The sequence below is a fragment of the Lutra lutra genome, chromosome Y (genome assembly GCF_902655055.1).
Source record: "Lutra lutra chromosome Y, mLutLut1.2, whole genome shotgun sequence".
Classification (NCBI taxonomy): domain Eukaryota; kingdom Metazoa; phylum Chordata; class Mammalia; order Carnivora; family Mustelidae; genus Lutra; species Lutra lutra.
The window spans coordinates 354838-373919 of record NC_062297.1 but is presented as its reverse complement, the minus strand read 5'-3'; the positions used below and the strand labels follow the sequence as shown (position 1 = coordinate 373919).

The window sequence follows — 19082 nt, the reverse complement described above, 5'->3', positions numbered from 1 at the left end:
TAGTTCATTATGTTGAAGTCAGATGTTAAAGAGCCCTGTATTTTTGAGTAGTGACACTAAGTATCTAGAAACATAGATGAGCTTTTATTTATAATTTAACTCAAATGAGTTTGAAACATGGTTTTGTGAAGTGCTAACATAGAAACCAAAGATTACTTTTAGTTAAGATCTTTTTAACATTGGGCTTCTTTGTTTGTTTATATGTATGTTTTTTAAAGGACAAGATCACTTGTTGCCTGAAGCAGAAGAAATCACTATGATTAGTATTCAGCTTGCAGCTAGATTCCTCTTTACCACTGGATTTCACACCAAGAAAATTGTCCGTGGCCCTGCCAGTGATTGGTACATGGCTTTGAATTTTATTCATATTATGCTGAACTGCTTTATATTTCCCTAGCCATGAGAATCTTATTTCAAACATAAGATAAAAATTTGGTGGTAGCGTTGAAAGTATTAAAATCACTTAGTCTTAGTATGCATTCTGTTCAAAAAATTGACTACTATTTCTATTAAGTTTTATCTTTTACTGCCTCATCATGAAAGTTATAAGCTTTATCTAGATGGAATTTTGACTTAAGTTTAAAAGTTTGGAAGATTTTTTTTTTAAAGATTTTGTTTATTTATTTGACAGAGATCACAAGTAGGCAGAGCAGAGGCAGAGAGAGAGGAGGAAACAGGCTCCCTGCTGAGCAGAGAGCCCTATGTGGGGCTTGATCCCGGGACCCTGGGGTTATGACTGGAGCCAAAGGCAGAGACTTTAACCCACTGAGCCACCGAAGCACCCCCTTTTTTTTTTAAGATTTTACTTATTCATCTGACTGAGCAAGAGATCACAAGTAGGCAGAACAGCAGGCCGGGAGGATTGGGGAGGAGCAGGCTCCCTGATGAGCAGTGAGGCAGATGTGGGGCTCCATCCCAGGACCCTGAGATCATGACCTGCGCCGAAGGCTGAGGCTTAACCCACTGAGCCACACAGGTGCCCCAATATGGAATTTTTTTTAAGTGTTTACTGTCTTAAGTTTCTAATTGTAAAAGTATGGAGGACATTATAATACCTTATCTAACAGCTCTTTTCAGCATCTTCAGAATAGAAGATCACTCCCATCAGGAGGGGATTTGAAAATACATACACATCCGCACAAGTTCTCATTTAATTCATTTTATGACTATAGGACTAGATCAGTTCTGATACTGTACCTAGAACCAACCATGACCATTAATTATAGAGAACTTTTTTATTTGATTCATAGAAGTTTGTTGGTTCATTATAGAAATCAAAACAAAAGCACATTAATAAAAGTTGATATTCATATATTTTTCTGTTTTAGGTATGATGCTCTGTGCATTCTACTCCGTCATAGCAAAAATGTGCGGTTTTGGTTTGCTCATAATGTTCTTTTTAATGTTTCAAATCGCTTCTCTGAATATCTCCTTGAGTGCCCTAGTGCAGAAGTGAGGGGTGCATTTGCAAAACTTATAGTATTTATTGCACATTTTTCTTTGCAAGATGGGCCTTGTCCTTCATCATTTACATCTCCTGGACTTACTGGTCAGGTAATTGAAAGGTTTTCTCTAACAGTAAAATACAAGTAAATTCTTTTTCCCTGCAAGATAAAATCACTAAACATATGTGTTTGTTTTACATGTATACCATATATATACAGCCATGTGTAAGTTATTGAGTTTATTAAAATTATTTCACAGCAGTGGGTATGATTATTGGGTGCTTTCAGAATATAAGGAAAATTCTTCCGTTTATTCAGTTACTAGAAGTTATGTAGTAAATATTCAGATTACATATATTCAGGGAGTGTTTACTTTTATAATGGCTAAATTTGCCTAATTATAATGGCTAAATATGCCTATTTAGCATAAAACTGTACACATGAATATTATTTTTTTACAGTTAAAACAGTTAACATCTACAATGAAATTTCCAGCTCTCCCATCTCTCTAAAGCAATTGTTTTTAGTAATTTCCTTCCTGATATTTCTGCCTAATGCAGTCATATATATGAACATACCCCTAATGCAAACATACATATGGGAAGTATCCTTTTCTCCATCTGGTTGCTAATAAAATATTTTATTCTTCACAGGCATGTGATAACTTAAGCTTGAGTGATCACTTACTAAGAGCAGTATTAAATCTCCTCAGAAGAGAGGTTTCAGAGCATGGCCGTCATTTACAACAATATTTCAATCTGTTTGTAATGTATGCCAATTTAGGTAAGAATTGTTTTTAATTCCATATAATGTATTATTTCACATTTAGTACTAAATGATGAATGTATTTTAATGCAGTGATGAGATCTAATTTCTTCTGAAACAGAAGCAGTAGTCCATATTTATGTAGTTAAAATCCATTGCAGATTTTTTTTTATCACTTTTTAATGGGAATTCTCATCTTGGATTCTGGTAATTTATGCAGTGTTGCTCATATTTTTCTCTCCTAATGCTGGTTTTAAAAAAAACTGTTTCACATGCTATATCCCACATGATACAGATCAGAATTCCATTTTCTGAAGGATCCCAGGTGGTTACACTTGTCAGATTTAGGAATCACTTCCTATGGGGCACCTGTGTGGCTCAGTTGGTTAAGCGACTGCCTTCAGCTCAGGTCATGATCCTAAAGTCCTAGGATCAAGTCCCTCATTGGGCTCCCTGCTCGGCAGGGAGCCTGCTTCTCCTTTTGACCCTTGACCCTTCCCCCTCAATGCTCTGTTTCTCACACTGTCTCTCCCTCAAATAAAATCTTTAAGGAAAAAAAAAAGAATCACTTCTTAAAGAAGTTAGTTGCATTGTATATATCTGTGTTTTTGTTAAAATAAAGGCAGTGAAAATGTACATGTTATTAATTTCTTTTGAAATCAGTAACTTCAAAATATGCTTTTCTGGTGTTCATTTCTTCTTAGTTATTCCAGAGTGCTTACTTAAAATGTTAAGCTGTATTTTTTTGTTAGGCTTATTATTTTATTATTCTATTCTATTATTCTTATTATTCTGGGATCAAGCCCCACATTGGGCTTTCTGCTCAGCAGGGAGCCTGCTTCCTCCTCTCTCTCTGCCTGCCTCTCTGCGTGCTTGTGATCTCTATCAAATAAATAAAAATCTTTTACAAAAAAAAAAGTTTAGGAAGAGTAAATTTCTTACATTTACATTACAAAGTTTAAACATCAGTGCTTCAGATTTTGATGTCCCAATAGCTCAGGATTACTAATCTTTTTGAGATGCAGTTTAGTTGAAAATTTTGTAATATTAATAAATATTTCGGTAGAAGTTTATGAGGAATTAATTCAGAGTTCATTTTATTTATTTATTTTTAAAGGTTTTATTTATTTGAAAAACAACAAGAGTACGAGGTGCAAGGGGCATCCGGGGACAGAGGGAGAAGTTGAGCAGGAAGCCCGATGTGGGACTCCATCCCAGGACCCTGGGATCATGACATGAGCCAAAGGCAGATGCTTAACCAACTGAGCCACCCAGGCGCACCCCAGAGATCATTTTAATTACCGATATTTTGTATCTAAGGTTAAATTGTTTATCCAGACATTCCTCTTTGTAAAGTATAATGTGTATGAACTTAACTAATAGTCACTGCTAATTACTTAATAGAACACTTTATTTTTGTTCTCTTTTTTTCCTGTTGTTTCTGTAGTGTATTATCCTTTCCCTTACGTATCTCTAATTGAGATTCTGGGAATCTTATGGTTAAGAGGGAAGAGGGTATCACACAAACAAGCACACACTGTTCTTGTTTTTCTGGTACAAAAAGATACTTTTATAATAGCACAAGGACAGGATACATGGGCAGAAAGAGCTGCCAAGTTTTGGGGAGGTTATCCTTATTTTTATTCATATTTTTAATGGAAAACTATTAAATTTAAACATTCACAGAAATGATATTTTGTAGGTTTTTGTTTTTGTTATTTTAAGAGTGCACATGAAAGCATATGTGGTTGGGAGGGGGACAGGGGAAGAGGGATACAGAATCTTAAGCTAGCTCCAATGCAAAACCTGACAAGAGGCTCAGGCCCATGATCCTGAAATCAGGGCCTTAGCCAAAATCAAGAGTCAGACAATTAAGCAACAGAGCCACCTAGGCATACCTATAATTTTCGTATTTTCATTTCACTTATTGTTTATTTACAGATCATTTATTGGTCCATAGTAGAATTTAATAGTAATTGATATAGCCATAAATAATTATGCATTGATAAATCTGAATATTAAATCCTTAGGACGCCTGGGTGGCTCAGTGGGTTAAGCCTCTGCCCTCGGCTCAGGTCATGATCCCAGGGTCCTGAATCGAGCCCTGCATCGGGCTCTCTGCTCATTAGGGAGCCTGCTTCCTCCTCTCTCTCTGCCTGCTTCTCTGCCTACTTGTGATCTCTGTCAAATAAATAAATAAAAATCTTTTTTTTTTTAATGAATAAATAAATCCTTAAAGCTTTATTTTAGGTTTCAAAATATTTTGCATTTTAGGGGCGCCTGGTTGGCTCAGTGGGTTAAGCCGCTGCCTTCGGCTCGGGTCATGATCTCAGAGGCCTGGGATCGAGTCCCACATCGGGCTCTCTGCTCAGCGGGGAGCCTGCTTCCTCCTGTCTCTCTGCCTGCCTCTCTGCCTGCTTGTGATCTCTGTCAAATGAATAAATAAAATCTTTAAAATATATATATATATATATATTTTGCATTTTAGAAAGGTGAAACATTGCATATGCTGTCCATTCTTTCTTTTCCATGAAAATATTTACTTTATTTCATATTTCTCCCATAATTTCTTCTTTTTTTAATTGTGTTACATTGGTCACCATGCAGTAGGTCATTAGTTTTCGATGTAGTGTTCCATAATTCATTCATTGTTCACATATAACACCCAGTGCTTCATGCAGGACGTACCCTCCCTAAGCCATACATTCTTTGACCTTCTCAGTAAGGTCTGCAGCAGCACTCCATAATCAAACATCTGAATATTTCAGTAATAAGTATTCATTCCGTGACAGTGGCTGGTGAGTATCATAACAGTTAAAACCACACAGGTTTCACCAAAAAATGTGTTGTGACATGAACATTATTTTTTTTTTCCCAAAGATTGATTTATTTGCGAGAGAGAGAGGTCACAAATAGGGGAGAAGCAGGTTCCCTGCTGAGCAGGAGCCTGATGTGGGACTAAATCCCAGGACCCTAGGATTGTGACCTGAGCCAAAGGCAGATGCTTACCCTACTGAGCTATCCAGGGATTCCAACACCAGCATTATTAAAAAAAAAAAAAATTTTTTTTTTCAGGATTTTTGAATTTCACATAAAACTTTGTGAGCCTGTCTTTTTCGGTCCTGGGAATATAGTAATGCGTAAAGAATTTTAATGAGATGGGGCACCTGGGTGGCTCAGTGGGTTAAGCCTCTGCCTTTGGCTCAGCTCATGGTCTCAGGGCCCTGGGATCGAGCCTCGTTTTGGGCTCCCTGCTCAACGGGGAGCCTGCTTTCCCCCTCTCTCTGCCTGCCTCTCTGCCTATTTGTGATCTCTCTCACTCTGTCAAATAAATAAGTAAAATATGTTAATAAAACAAAAAGAATTTTAATGGAATATAAAATATTGTGATACAAGGGAAAATATAAGTGCTATCATACACATCCAAGGCATATCTGAACTACACTTAGAGAGTAAGAAGGGCTTGCTGGAGTAAGTAATATGGGAATTTGTTGGTAAATGGAGTGAATGGCTTATTGGACAAATAAGTTACTCAGTATGAATTGAATTGGTGAAAGATATGATATACAAGAAGGAATCAGCAAGATGCTCTAACACATGGTGTTTTGACAAGTCTTGTGAGAAAAAGTTTTTAGTTTATCATGAGGGCATTGAGAACCGTTATAGCACAGCAATAGTCCCCCCACCCCCCACTTCTCTCTGGTTTCCGTTTGTGGTTTCAGTTATGTGCACTGTGGTCTACATGTGTATGATCCTCCCTTGAGGTTCTGACAGAAGGTCAGTGATAGCATAACATTACATCCCAAAATCATTCACACAGGCATTTTATCATCTCCCATCATCACAAGAAGAGGGTGAGTAGAGTATAGTAAGGTATTTTGAGAGAAAGATTAGATCCACATAACTACACTACAGTGCGTTGTTAAAATTGTTATTGTTGTTAATCCCTTATCATGTATAACTTACAAAGTATGTGAGTATGGGTGAAAAACACAGTATATATATAGATCAAGTCTTGGAGGTCTTGGAACATATTCCTGGGGTATAAGGGAAGCTTATTTATTAATATTTGCCTTAGAAAGATTATACTGATTACTAGCTCATTCAGTAGTAGACCATGGGACTCTTGATCTCGGGTTCAAGCCTTATGTGGGTGTAGAGATTACTTGAAAAAAAAATTATTTTTTTTTTTTTAAAGAAAAAGACCAAGATATCACTTGAAGTGAGAGAGTAGTGGTGCCATTACTGAGAGGAAACATAGGAAGAGGAACTCATTTGGGAAGATTAAAAGTATGTTCCACACTTAAATGAAGAAGTTCAGTGAATAGTGAGATGTGTATATCCAAATTTTAAATCATTTCAATGCATATTATCTAATACTGTAGACTTAATCACAAGAAAAGTAACTAGGGTCAAGAGAATGGGAACTTTAGAGAAACACAATCTTCATAGCTAGAAGGAAGAAACCACAAGTAAGATAAAGAAATAGCGAAAGAAAATGAGAGAGGAAATCCAAGGTTAAAGAGTTTGAGAAGTAGGAATTAAGAAGAACTGTTTTTACCTTCAAAGAAAGGTTGAGACAGGCACTAAAATGGTCATGAGATTTGGAAAAATAAGGGCGGTAGAAATAGCAATTTAGACCCCCCCCCCCCCCCCGTTGGTTTTTTTTTTTTTTTTTTTTTTTGCTTGAGAAAGGAAAAGAGGATGGTAGTTTACAAAAATTTTTTTCTGGGACGCCTGGGTGGCTCAGTTGGTTAGGCAGCTGCCTTCGGCTCAGGTCATGATCCCGGCGTCCTGGGATCGAGTCCCACATCGGGCTCCTTGCTTGGCGGGGAGCCTGCTTCTCCCTCTGCCTCTGCCTGCCATTCTGTCTGCCTGTGCTCGCTCGCTCTCCTCTCTCTCTGACAAATAAATAAAATCTTTAAAAAAAAAAATTTTTTTTTTCTGATTTAATTTACTTTCTTTCTTTACTACCTCACTTTATTTTTTTTATTAATTTTTTTTTTTAGGAGCTGGTGAGTGCCTCAGTCAGTTAGGTGTCTCCCTTTGACTCAGGTCATGATCCCCAGGTCCGGGGATTGAGCCTCTTATCCGGCTCCTTGCTCAGCAGGGAGCCTCCTTCTCCCTCTCCCGTTCCCCCTGCTTGTGTACATGCATTTTCGCTCACTCTCTCAAATAAATGAACCCTTAAAAAGTAATTATTTATTTATTTATTCATTCATTGGTGAGAGGAAGGACAATGGGGAAAGACAAAGGGAAAGGAAGAAGCAGACTCCCTGCTAAACAGGGAGCCCAGTGAGGGGTTCAGTCTCAAGACCCCCCAGAATCATGACTGAGCCAACCACAGAAACATAACCAACCAAGCCAACCAGGTGCCCCTCCCTTACTTTATAATGATGAGAGTTGCCATCTAGGGCACTCTTAGGTCTCTAGATCCAAAGAGTATTATTTCCTTAGAGCTCAGTGTTACTGGAATCCCACTGTCACAATTTCAGTTAGAATAATTAAACTAAATCAATGTATTTTTTTTATTCTGCTTATATTTCTGTAATCTAAACAGAGTAGATGAACTTCCATAAAACTATAGGCAGCTATATTAGATAATTACCTTTTATTAGTGCAACACTTACATTCTAGTTGTTTTTATTTCTCTAACATGTATTCTTCTCCCCTTTTTGATAGGCATGGCAGAAAAGACACAGCTTCTGAAATTGAGTGTACCTGCTACATTTATGTTAGTGTCTTTAGATGAAGGACCAGGTCCTCCAATCAAATATCAGTATGCTGAATTGGGCAAGTTATATTCAGTAGTGTCTCAGCTGATACGCTGTTGCAATGTCTCATCAAGAATGCAGTCTTCAATCAATGGTAAAGTAGATTTTTATTCTATATCATAACAATAATCATAGACTTCTGTATTACTTAAATCCCTGAATATTTATAAAAATGAACTAAAAGCCTGAAGCCTCATGCTTTTGTTATTTTTTAAAACCATGAAGCTGTTTCATATGTTCAAAAAGAATTTTTAAAAATTTTGGGCAGCTGCCTTCAGCTCAGGTCATGATCCCAGCATCCTGGGATCGAGTCCCGCATTGGGCTCCTTGCTCCGCAGGGAGCCTGCTTCTCCCTCTGCCACTCTGTCTGCCTGTGCTCACTCTCTCTCTCTCTCTCTCTGACAAATAAATAAATAAAATCTTAAAAAAAAAAAAAGTTTACTACCTACTCTGATAAATCCCTTAAGTTATGAAATTGTTGGCTTAAAAATTTTAACTTTAATTTTTTGTCTTCATTTTCAGTGTTTGTATTTTTTTTAGATCTTACCATCTTGGAATACATATGATTATTTTAATGAGTATTTTACTGGACTTAGGAAAGTTAATTTATAGTCAGTTTTTGAAATAAAAAATTCAGTATTATAATTTTTTATAGAAGTTAATTGGCTTTTCACTGATGATGATCTATTCTAGGTAATCCCCCTCTTCCCAATCCTTTTGGTGATCCTAATTTATCACAGCCTATAATGCCTATTCAGCAGAATGTGGCAGACATTTTGTTTGTGAGAACAAGTTATGTGAAGAAAATTATCGAAGACTGCAGTAACTCTGAGGAAACCATCAAATTGCTTCGTTTTTGCTGCTGGGAGAATCCTCAGTTCTCTTCTACTGTCCTCAGTGAACTTCTCTGGCAGGTTAGAGGAAAATAAACATTCATATGTCCATAACTTGATTTAGATTCCTTTAAATTAGTAATTCAACTATCTTTTACTTGTTATAGGTTGCATATTCATACACCTATGAACTTCGGCCATATTTGGATTTACTTTTGCAGATTTTACTTATTGAAGATTCTTGGCAGACTCACAGGTGAATACATACTTTTGCTACCAGAATAATTACATTTTTTTAGGTTCTAGAAATAATAATTGAAATTACCAGCTGCCAAGTATACTTTTATTTCTTGAAGCTCTGTTAATGTTTTATCTTAGAAACAATAATAAGAAATTAGGAGTGCCTTGCTGGCTCAGTTGATAGAACATATGACTCTTGATGTCAAGATTGTGAGTTTGAGCCCCAATTTCAGTGTAGAGATTACTTTTTTTGTTTCTTTTTTTTTTTTTTTTTTTTTTTTTTTTTTTTTTTTTTTTAATTTGACATAGTCACAGTGAGAGAGGGAACACAAGCAGGGGGCGTGAGAGAGGGAGAAGCAGGTCTCCTGCCAAGCAGGAAGCCCAATGCAGGGCTCAGTGCCAGGACCCCAGGATCACAATTTGAGCCGAAGGCAGACGCTTAATGACTGAGCCACCCAGGTACTCCATAGTATAGAGATTCCTTAAAACTAAAATTTTCATTTAAAGAAAAAAAGAAATAATAATTAAAAAATTAAAATGAAGGGGCACTTGGGCGCCTCCTCAGTCAGTTAAGCATCTGCCTTCAGCTCAGATCATGATCTCAATGTCCTGGGATAGAGCCCCACATCTGGCTTCTTCTCCCTCTGCCATCCCCCTGTTTGTGCTCTCTCCTCTCTCTGTCAAATAAATAAAACGTTTTTGTTTTTTGGGGTTTTTTTAAAGATTTTATTTAGTTATTTGACAGATAGAGATCACGAATAGGCAGAGAGGCAGGCAGAGAGAGAGAGGAAGGGAAGCAGGATCCCTGCTGAGCAGAGAGCCCGATGTGGGGCTTGATCCCAGGACCCCGAGATCATGACCTGAGCCAAAGGCAGAGGCCCAACCCACTGAGCCACCCAAGCGCCCCTAAATAAAACGTTTTTAAAAAACTAAAATAATATTTTGTTTCATTTTTAATGTTTTAACCCAAAGTTCCAGTTTCACTCTTAGTATTAGTTTTTTTTTTTCTTCTCCTTAATTTTTTTTCTTTCTTTTTTTTTTTTTTAATAAGAAAACTAGCTTAGGGGGTGCCTGGGTGGCTCAGTCATTAAGCATCTGACTTCCGCTCAGGTCGAGATACTAGGGTCCTGGGATCGAGCCCTACATTGGGCTCCCTGCTTGGCAGGAAGCCTGCTTCTCCCACTCTGCATTAAACAGAGTCTGCATTCAGGGAAGACCTCCACATAGAGCTGGATCTCACCACCCTGTGATCATAACTTGAGCCCAAACCAAAAGTTTGGACGTTTAACTGACTGTGCCACCAAGATGCCCCTGTACTTGTTCTTTAATTAGTTATATGGTAACATTTAGTTTCTAAAAGTAACCGTAGTCTGTTAGTGGTTTTTGTAAGTATATGAAGAGTCAAAAGCGGTAACTTTTTTTTTTTTTTTTTAATTGAGAGAGAGAGAGAGAGAGCATAAGCAGGGTAATGAGGGAGAAGCAGACTCCCCACTGAGCCAGGAGCCCCATGAGGAGCTCCGTCCCAGGACCCTGAGATCATGACCTGAGCCAAAGGCAGATGCTTAACTCACTGCACCACCCAGGTGTCCCAAAACTGCTAATATTTTAGAACTAGAGTTATTGTACTCTAAGTCTTTATCCCCAAATTCCTCTATATATGTTCTTTGCCATAAAATTAAGCCCACATGATTTTTTTTTTTTTTTTTTTTTTTTAAGTAGTTTCCACACCCAGTTGGAGCCCAGTACGGGGGTGGAACTCACCACCCTAAGCTGAAGAACTGAACTGAAATCAGCACACTTAACCAGCTGAGCCACCCAGGGGCCCACAAGTTATGATATAGAATTAGTTACCCAATAGCTCTCATTTTTCTTGCAAAAGCATTATTTTATAATAGTTTATTTTAAAAGGAAACAAATACAAGCATTGTCACGCATTAGCCATAATCAAAAGAAAAAGATGAAAATACTTTTTTTTTTTTAAGATTTTACTTTTTTCTTTGTAAAAGAGAAAGACACAAGGGGACCAGCAGAGGGAGAGGAAGAAGCAGATTCCCTGCCGAGCAGGAGCCTGATGTGGGACTCAATCCCAGGACCCTGGGACCATGACCTGAGTCAAAGGCAGGCACTTTACTGACTGAGCTGCCCAAGCATCCTACATTATTTTATAAATTTGTAGTGCTTAATCATTACAATCTTGAATTTCAGGGGGACTAGAAATACTAGACTTTTTGAATTAATATTTTAATTTGTGATCTAATTAGCCATCATGGATTTCAAACAAATCAGTTAATGTCAAAATAGCATTAACCAAAACCAGTCACCATGAGTCAAAAGTATTAGAAGTTTCAACCTACACTTGTTTATTACTCAGTATCTATTTCAGTATCGTGAGAGAATTTGATTTTTTAAATTTTATTTGAATTCTAGTTAGTTAACATACAGTAATACTGATTTCAGAAGTAGATTTCAGTGATTGATCATTTACAAAGAATACCTAGTGCAAATTCTACTACCTGCCCTCCTAAATGCCCATCACCCAGTTACTTCCATCCACCCCTACACACCTCCCCCAGCAACCCTCAGGTGTTCTCTGTGGTTAAGTCTCTTGGTTTGTTTTTTTCTCTTTTTTTTCCTTTTTTTTCCTCCTTTCCCACATGTTCATCTGTTTGTTTCTTAAATTCTACATAAGAGTGAGATTATCATGAACATTTAGTTTATTCAGTTTACATTACAAAGTATCAGCTATGTGCCACACCAGTAATAGGCAACAGAACAGGTAAAGACAATACGGTTTACAATGGTATATAAAAAGTAGTTGTAGTAATGATAAGGTGGCAAAAATACCGACTGACTTCATTATCACCTAAAACTAAAGAATAAAGTAGAGTATATACTACAATACCATTGTTTCCAAGATAAACAAGACTTAGATTATGAAGTGTGTATACTGCAGAACAAAAGCACAAAACAGGTGCCTGCCTGGCTCAATCAGAAGAGTATGCAACTCTTGATCTTGGGGTTGGGAGTTTGAGGCCCACATTTTGGGTAAAGATTACCAAAATAAATAAAAACATAACACAAAAGCAAAAAATTGGTTTTTTATTTGGAATATAATGATGTTCCAAGTAAGTAAGGTAAATGGTGAAAGGAGAGTTTCTCTAGAGACTTTCTATCTAGGTCCTCCTAAAAAAGAAAGAAGGAGGGGCGCCTGGGTGGCTCAGTGGGTTAAGCCGCTGCCTTCGGCTCAGGTCATGATCTCGGAGTCCTGGGATCGAGTCCCGCATCGGGCTCTCTGCTCAGCAGGGAGCCTGCTTCCTCCTGTCTCTCTGCCTGCCTCTCTGCCTGCTTGTGATCTCTCTCTGTCAAATAAATAAATAAAATCTTTAAAAAAAAAAAAAAAGAAGGAACGTTTTGCCCACAAATAATTTTAAATTGTCTTTTGAGAAAAACGAAGTAACTGGATGTATAAAATGTTTTGCTGATACTTGGTTAGAACTGCAATGCAATCTAATTATTAGCAAATCAGCCAAGTTTACTCTTGCCAGTAAAAATTGCTTTATGTGCCATATGTATATTCTAATGATTTGAAATCAAGTTCATTTTGTACTGTGAAATTTTGTCACTTCCATGGTCTCTAGACTCTGAAGCCTTTAAAAAAAAAGGAAAAAAGATCTGGAGGGCTCCTGGGTGGCTCAGTCAGTTAACTGTCCAGCTTTTGGTTTTGCCTAAGATTATGGTCTCAGGGTTGTGGGATTAAGCCTTCTGTGAGGCTCCATGCCCAGTGGGAAGTCTGTTTGAGGATCTCTCTTTACCTCTCCGTTTGCCCCTCTGCCTCCTGCACGTGTGCACTCACATTCTCCCTTCTTTCTCTAGAATAAATTAAATCTTTTTTTTTTTTTAAGATTTTATTTATTTGACAGACAGAGATCACAAGTAGAGAGGCAGGCAGAGAGAGAGGAAGGGAAGCAGGCTCCCCGCTTCACAGAGAGCCCGATGTGGGACTCGATCCCAGGACCCCGGGATCATGACCCGAACCGAAGGCAGAGGCTTTAACCCGCTGAGCCACCCAGATGCCCCTAAATTATATCTTTTTAAAAGAATGCTCTGACTCAATAATTTGATCAAGCTGAAATTATATTCAACTGAAACAGTGTTGCAGATATAGAGTTAACTTTAATCCTTATTTCAATATTACTGATGCATTTAATTTATAGTTAGCAAAGTAATACTGGGTTAATAATTTGAGTAAGACTTCAGACTTTTCAGTCAGACTATAATCATCTTTTAAATGGGTTTATTCCTTAGGTAAGTAACTCTAGGGTTAAATGGATTCAATGATTACATCAAAACGTATAAAAGGCACAGTGTTGCTACCAAATACTACAAATATTTATATTTGATTCTTTTTTAGAATTCATAATGCACTTAAAGGAATCCCAGATGATCGAGATGGTTTGTTTGATACAATTCAGCGCTCTAAGAACCACTATCAAAAAAGAGCATACCAGTGTATAAAATGTATGGTAGCACTCTTTAGCAATTGTGCTGTTGCTTACCAAATATTACAGGTGAGAATTTTTTTCTCAAATCATGTAATAATCTGTATCATAATTAAGAACTGCTTTAAAAGAATTGTGAAGATTTGGGCTTAGAAGTTAACATTGAAAATTATTCTAAATTATTTCTTTTTTTTTCCCTCTTTTGAAGGGTAATGGAGATCTTAAAAGAAAGTGGACCTGGGCAGTGGAATGGCTTGGAGATGAACTTGAAAGAAGACCATATACTGGCAATCCTCAATATGCTTACAATAACTGGTCTCCTCCAGTGCAAAGCAATGAAACATCAAATGGCTATTTTTTGGAGAGATCACATAGTGCAAGGATGACTCTTGCAAAAGCTTGTGAACTCTGCCCAGAGGAGGTAAAAAAAGCCACCAAAGGGCAGCAGATAAAAATGGAAGAAAAAAAAGTAATTTTTTATATTTATAGGCCAGTGTTTATTAATTTAAAAAAATTGTGTTGTGGTTTTGTTGGCTTTAATGTTCTTTGTTGCTTGATTTTGTTTTTAAGGAATCAAATGAACTTAGTAACTCCTTTATTAGAGAAATTCCTGTGAAATTTTCTATAAATTACATATCTGGAAGAATCTAATTTTTTTTCTAATTGTTAGTTATTTTATTTGCTTTAAATGAAAAAATGGTAAACAGCCAACTGGTACATTTTTTAAACTTTTTTCTCAAAAGGCAATAAAAATAAATTTAAAGTTGCTTTCATAATCAAATTACTAATCTCTTAATTTAAAATTAGGAGCCAGATGATCAAGATGCTCCAGATGAGCATGAGTCAGCTCTACCAGAAGATACCCCATTGTATCTTCATTCATCTGGATCTCACTGTCAACAGGTAAATAAGACTTCAGTGGGCTATTTTTTTGTTTTTGTTTTTGTTTTTAATTTTATGTTTTTGTTTTTATTCATTAAGTTTCTCTGCTTTACCAGAAAAAGAGAATTTAGTTATTTTTCTTACATGTTTTGTAAATTTTCATCTCTGACTACGAAGTAATAAAGGGCTTATTCATAATAGGTTTGCCAGGATGATCAGAGAAAGAGCATAGTTATAGTTGGGGTCATGTTGCGGCATGTTTCAGTCTACCTTATGGCATTTTTCCTGGCCAGTTAGGTAATACTGTTGTGCTATTATAGTTAATAAAAATATGTGATGTTTCATATGAACATAAAATTAATAACCATTGAAGAAACGTTAAGACAAACATATCTTGGTTACCTTTGCCTCAATATTCCTTTGCAGTAAAAATGTTTTAAAAATCAATTTGAGTGATTTCAATAGATGATGAGTCATTGGGGAAAAATGATAACTAGTAAGAAATATACATGAACAGTTCAACTTTCATTGAAAAACAAGAATTTGGAGAAATGTTTCAAGAAAGATTGTCCTAAGTTTAAACCACAAACATGATTAATTGAGGTCTTTAAATTTAATATGCCTCAGAATCATGTAAAGGCACTTGTTAAAAACAGGTTACTAAGTTCCAGCTCCAGGATTTCTGACCATGAGAGGTGAAGTATAAGACTGTATTCTGACAAGTTTCCAGGTGATGCTGATGCTGCTGCTCTGTGGGCCACAGTGAGAGCACCAATTCTATTAGCAGAATACTTGGTGATAAACACTTTAAAATACTTCCCTGGTGAAAGTAGAATCCAGTTTTATCATAAAGACACATTTTCTTGAAACCGTTTATTATTATATCATACTTAAATTCCTTAGAATATTAGAATTGAAATATAGGTTAATTTATAACTACTACATTATTGTTTTTAGATAAATCCCTAGAACAGACATGTCTACTTTTACAAAACTTTATCCTATGATTTTTCATTTTAATTTTAATATATGAAAAGTTTGACATGCTGCTCTTTTTCACCCTCTCAGAATAATCATGTGCATGGACAGCCATATACAGGGCCAGCAGCACAACACTTGAACAACCACCAAAAAACTGGCCAACACACACAAGAAAATTTTGAAAGCAATGAAGAAGTATCCTTATCTGAAATGAAGGATCAGTGAAATACCTATCATTAACTGCTTCCTTTAAGACCATGCACTCAGGCCTTACTGTCCAAACTTTTTCTGTGTCTGGCTGATATTCAAAACAAGAGAAACTGTTCAGCATGGAGTAGAAAGTCTATTCACTGTCTCATTTGCAGAAATTTGTTGTCAATTTATATAAGCCACTTGCAGGGGAAAGTGTATAATGTTTTGTATTAAATGGCTGATACTAATATGTAAATGGCAAAGATGTATATAGTATATTAATGTTTGACTATTAATTCTTAACCAAGAGAATTTTTTTTTTTTGATGAAGAGTCAACAGTTCTACAAAAAAATAATTTTCTTGTTTTGTTTATGCATTCTGCATCCAGTATTGTCTGCTTCATGGCAATTGGATCAAATCCTTTACCAAAAATAAAACCAAAAAAAGTAATATAAAACAGCCCATCCATAACAATACACCATTAACAAATACAATACACCAATTGGTTTCTTGTTAATTCTTAGTTACTAGAGCCATGTAAGGCTGGTTGGTAACCTTGAATTGTATGGATGGTGTGGAAAAACTGCTGATGTAACATTGTGTCTGGATATTTTTCCCTACGTTTTTATTCTGGTTAATCAGTTCAAAGCTATAATGATGCTGTAACATTTAGCATGGCATCACACTAAGTTTGTGTAGCCAGTGAAGACAAAATTACCTGAATGATTGCAGTTTCCCCTAAAGTGACAGTTTTGTTACCTAGAGGTTTTTATTTCTTACACGTAGCATACATATAAAACAAGAGGAAAAATGTGACAGAGAGGCAGTTTTCAGTTACTTATATATTCTTTATATTTAAAGTTTGACAGTTCAGTCTCTTGATGGGAAAAAGAATGTGAAAGTATTGGTTATAGGAATTTTTAAAAAAATTAAAAAGAATATGCAAGCTTTTGCTACCCCAGAATGTGTGGAGCATAATAGATGACTGTATTTTGTGTGCTTGTTTTGTTTTACAATAGAATTTATTAGGTGATAGTTTTACAGAAGCCCACTAAAGTGGGCTTTGAAGTACCATTGCACCTAGATATCTGGCTGGTTTTCTAGTCAGTCACAATTTTACTTGAAAGCAAGAATTGTCCCATTTCCTTTTCCATTCCAAAACTCTTATGTTGTGGTATTTAATTAAAAAACATAAGCTTCTGGTTAGTTAATATAATTCTGAATTACTATTTTAGAATAAACATTTGTTTCAGGATTCTATAACTCATGAGTTAATCTTATATTTAAAAAAGAATTGGTAACTTTTGAATGTGTGTAATATTTTGAAACCTGTCTAAAAACCAAATATCCTGCAAACAGATACAGCCTGTCGTATACTATTTAAATATTTTGCTGTTTTGTTTTATAGAAATTATTTTGCTGAATTCACAAATAGAATTTGATTTAAGAAGAATTTGTCTTTTGTGGGTTTGTTACTCTTTTGTTCTTAAACGTTATACATTAAAATTTATTTGTATGACATATATTGGCATGATACTGAATCCAGCATTTCAGACATCACATCTTAGTGCTTAAAATTTATCTTTGGGGAGCCTGGGTGGCTCAGGTTAAGCATCTGCCTTCAGCTTAGGCCATGATCTCAGGGTACTGGGATCAACCTGTTTCTGGTTCCCAGCTCAGGAGGGAATCTGCTTTTCCCTTTCCCTGCCTCCCTACTCATGCTTTGTCTCTCAAATAAATAAATGAAATCTCTCTCTTTTTTTTAATAATTTACTGTTTACCCTTTATGAATTTAGAAAAAAGAAAATAAAGTGTTGGTACTTTTAAAAATCCTAAATTAGGGGCGCCTGGGTGGCTCAGTGGGTTAAGCCTCTGCCTTTGGCTCGGGTCGTGGTCCTGGGGTCCTGGGATCAAGCCCCGCGTTGGGCTCTCTGCTCGGCTGGGAGCCTGCTTCCCCCTCTCTCTCTCTGCCTCTCTGCCTATTTGTGATCTCTGTCTGTCAAATAAATAAATAAATTTTTTAAAAATCCTAAATTAATCAGTCTTATACTTTTGTCACATTTTTGTAGTCAGTTCTACTATGTACAACAGTATATAGAGTCACAGGGAACAGTTAAGGAACACTGAGCCTTTATTCCTTAGGAAATGCTGGGTTAGGATCCTGTAAGCGTCTACTCACATTTTCATGTACCAATCAGTACATAAATTTATTTGTGCTTCTATTTAAAGCTCTTCACTTGTCAAATGTTACTGATTAACATTGAACTCAGTGCCAAGTCCACTTTTTTTTTTTTTTTTTTTAAGTCCCATTGCAGGGCTTAAACTCATGACTCAGATCAAGAGATCAAGATATGCGCTGAAATCAAGAGTCAGATGCCTAACTGAGTGAGCCACCCAGGTGCCCTAGGCCTGTAACTCATTCTTAAACAATCCCTATCTATAATATAAATTCTCTTGAAGGCATGGCACATAGACTACTTGTGCTTAAAAACACTGGGTATGCGCATGGCTTAAGCACTTTTCTTGGGGGCCATTTTTTAAACAGTAAAATTACCACTAAAAAGAAAAAAAGAATGGTGTGTGATACTCAGTAGATCCAAAATCTGTGAAAGCTGAAATACGAAGGCTAATTCTCAACCTTATTCAGTCTGAGAGCATTCATATCAGGCACCTAAAAATTTCTGCTGTTCTGCAACTCTCTGTGAATGGCCACACAAAAGTACTGATTTTGAGGTTATAAAGAAATTTTACTGGGGTGCCTGGGTGGCTCAGTCAGTTAAGGGTCCAGTTTACAATCTCACAGTTGTGGGATCAAGTGCTGCATTGGGGTCCACACTTGGTAGGAATTCTCAATCCCTCTCCCTCTGCCCCTCCTACTTCTTGCATGAGCACTCTCTCTAAAATAACTCTTTAAAACACAAAAAAGTTTGGGGAATATGGGTGGCTCAGTGGGTTAAGCCTCTGCCTTTGGCTTAGGTCATGGTCTCAGGGTCCTGGGATCTTGCCCTGCACAGGGCTCTCTGCTCAGCAGGGAGCCTGCTTCCCCCTCTCTCTTTGCCTGCCTCTCTGCCTACTTGTGATCTCTATATGTCAAATAAATAATGTCTTTTTAAAAAAAGTTTTGGGGTATCTGGGTGGCTTAGTGGTTAAGCCTCTGCTTTTGGCTCAGGTCATGATCTCAGAGTCCTTGGATTGAGCCCCACATCCCTGCTGAGCAGGGAGCCTGCTTCCCCGCCTCTCTCTCTGCCTGCCTCTCTGCCTACTTGTGATCCCTCTCTCTCTGTCAAGTAAATAAATAAATAAATAAAAATCTTTATTTAAAAAAAAGTTTTACTGAACAGGCAAATTCGTAAATTAAAAATGTACATTTATATAAATAAAAGTTGAGTTGGATGGTATTTTTATTGGATTGATAATAATTTTTTTCACAAAAGTCTTATTTTTAACTGAACTAAGAAATAGACTTGTGG

General features: G+C 36.6%; 1 protein-coding gene across 4 annotated transcripts in view; it reads left to right on the top strand.

Moving 5' to 3' along the window:
* LOC125092594 (probable ubiquitin carboxyl-terminal hydrolase FAF-X) overlaps positions 1-17133 on the top strand; it is a 168259-nt gene extending 151126 nt beyond the window's left edge. For all 4 annotated transcript variants that reach the window (XM_047716957.1, XM_047716959.1, XM_047716956.1 and 1 more), the window contains 10 exons: positions 219-342; positions 1329-1554; positions 2099-2228; positions 7893-8078; positions 8678-8898; positions 8985-9073; positions 13469-13625; positions 13765-13977; positions 14364-14459; positions 15507-17133. In XM_047716957.1, the coding sequence (XP_047572913.1) occupies positions 219-342; positions 1329-1554; positions 2099-2228; positions 7893-8078; positions 8678-8898; positions 8985-9073; positions 13469-13625; positions 13765-13977; positions 14364-14459; positions 15507-15644 (1580 nt within the window). In that variant the 3' untranslated portion in view covers positions 15645-17133. The remainder of the gene's footprint in view (positions 1-218; positions 343-1328; positions 1555-2098; positions 2229-7892; positions 8079-8677; positions 8899-8984; positions 9074-13468; positions 13626-13764; positions 13978-14363; positions 14460-15506) is intronic.
* The last annotated feature ends 1949 nt before the right edge of the window (positions 17134-19082 follow it).